Below are 2061 nucleotides of genomic sequence, written 5' to 3'. Positions count from 1 at the left end.
TCTCTACAGTGGCGCTAGTAATTATGAGGTGATCCGGAACATAACACAAAACTGCGGACACTTTCCAGATCATCTCCTCATCAATGGATCCATAACTAAAGAGTTTTACTTCAAAAGTAAGACAAACGAGTGGGTTTTGAAGACTCCAACTGAATGTGGAGTGAAAATCTCAAAAGATGTGAAAATAGTTACCCCAGATATCTTTAGAAAACACCTACAGAAGTTAGGGTTTTACAACAGGAAACAACAGATGAATTTGGAAAATTTCATTGACCTGATTAACAGAATGCTGCTTTTGGATCCTGAACGAAGAATTCCTTTTCGTCAGGTGATGCAGCATCCATTTGTCAGAGGTAACAGGGATCTTCCAAGAGTCTCTACAGGAAATGTCCATAATGTTACAAGACAGGAAATTCCCTCTTCATCAGCAAAGAAGGAAAAGAAGGACTTATCATGCCATTATGGGAAAGAAAGAAAGCAGTCTGCAGTCTGGATTATTGGGTCAGGGTATTACATCAGCGGAGCACAACATACAGCAAATCAATGCTTTGGAGAAAACCTTGGACTCAATGCAAAAATAACCTGGATCGGAAAGGTAGACATGCGCTGGAAGAATGTCCTGGATACTTTTAATCGTGAGGTTTCCAGACAAAGGAGCTCTCCAGACATTTTAGTTCTCCATGTCGGCAGCAACGACCTGGGAAACATAAATGTCTGCGATCTAACCTCTGAAATGGTGAAGGACCTGATACACCTTCACAACACCTTTCCCAGGATGAAAATCGCATATTCCTTCATAACTCCTAGAATGACCTGGGCGAAATTCAATCCAATGAAAATAAATGCAGACAGGATCAGAGTCAACAGAACTATGAAATTAAATGCTGAAAAATTCAATGGTTGTGTGATTGAACATCCAGATTTGACACCGTTTGAAAAAGCTCTTTTCAAAACTGATGGAGTACAATTCTCCTCAAAGGGATTTGAAATGTTTGTAAGCTCTATCCGTGGTGCTATTGAGAAGACTCTGAACACGACCTTTCCAAGAGGCAAACTCCAACCTCAGTCAAATGCTGAAAATGTCCACACGAAGCGCCCATGCTTTGATGGGAAGGACATTAGAGTCATCCAAAACGTCCCACAACATGATAGAAAACACATTTCAGAATCAGACTTGGAGAGCAAGTTGTCTACACCAGAAAATATAAGGATTTGTGAGGAAGAATACTTGATTGACGTCAGAGAGTACTTTCTGAAATGTATAAGAGAACCAGAAAAACACTTGTCCCCAAATGACAGACAAAGCCCGTCTTCAGTACCAGAGGCTAACCAGGAATCAAAAAATGGACATTCCTCAGATGCATCACAGTCATCGCCGAAGCGCAGTGATCTGAAAAGGAAACTTATGTCAGAAACAGACGCAGAAAGCGACTTGCCTGTACAAAAGAAGAGAAAGATCTGTCCAGAAGACAGTCCTGAAAATGTACAGTCACCGCCTGGGCAGGAAAAGTTGCCAAACGAAGAGCCTCTTCTGAAGAGAAAAAGAAGTTCAGAAGATCTCTCGTCCCCACCCAAAAAGAGGAAGGTAATCGGTGAAAATGACGGACAAAGCCCGTCTTTAGTACCAGAGGCTAACCAGGAATTAAAAAATGGACATTCCTCAGATGCATCACAGTCGTCACCGAAGCGCAGTGATCTGAAAAGGAAACTTATGTCAGAAACAGACGCAGAAAGCGACTTGCCTGTACAAAAGAAGAGAAAGATCTGTCCAGAAGACAGTCCTGAAAATGTACAGTCACCGCCTGGGCAGGAAAAGATGTCAAACGAAGAGCCTCTTCTGAAGAGAAAAAGAAGTTCAGAAGATCTCTCGTCCCCACCCAAAAAGAGGAAGGTAATCGGTGAAAGTGACAGACAAAGCCCGTCTTTAGTACCAGAGGCTAACCAGGAATTAAAAAATGGATATTCCTCAGATGCATCACAGTCATCGCCGAAGCGCAGTGATCTGAAAAGGAAACTCATGTCAGAAACAGACGCAGAAAGCGACTTGCCTGTACAAAAGAA

General features: G+C 42.2%; 1 protein-coding gene across 1 annotated transcript in view; it reads left to right on the top strand.

Moving 5' to 3' along the window:
- LOC118599030 overlaps positions 1-2061 on the top strand; it is a gene marked incomplete at its 5' end in the record, with an annotated part of 3523 nt that continues 1462 nt past the window's right edge. Inside the window, 1 exon segment of the mRNA XM_036213070.1 lies at positions 1-2050. Coding sequence (XP_036068963.1) covers positions 1-2050 — 2050 coding nt within the window.

Source organism: Oryzias melastigma, linkage group LG8 (assembly GCF_002922805.2).
Source record: "Oryzias melastigma strain HK-1 linkage group LG8, ASM292280v2, whole genome shotgun sequence".
NCBI lineage: Eukaryota > Metazoa > Chordata > Actinopteri > Beloniformes > Adrianichthyidae > Oryzias > Oryzias melastigma.
Note: the sequence above shows the minus strand (reverse complement) of the source record. Positions and strands in the feature narration are given on the sequence as shown.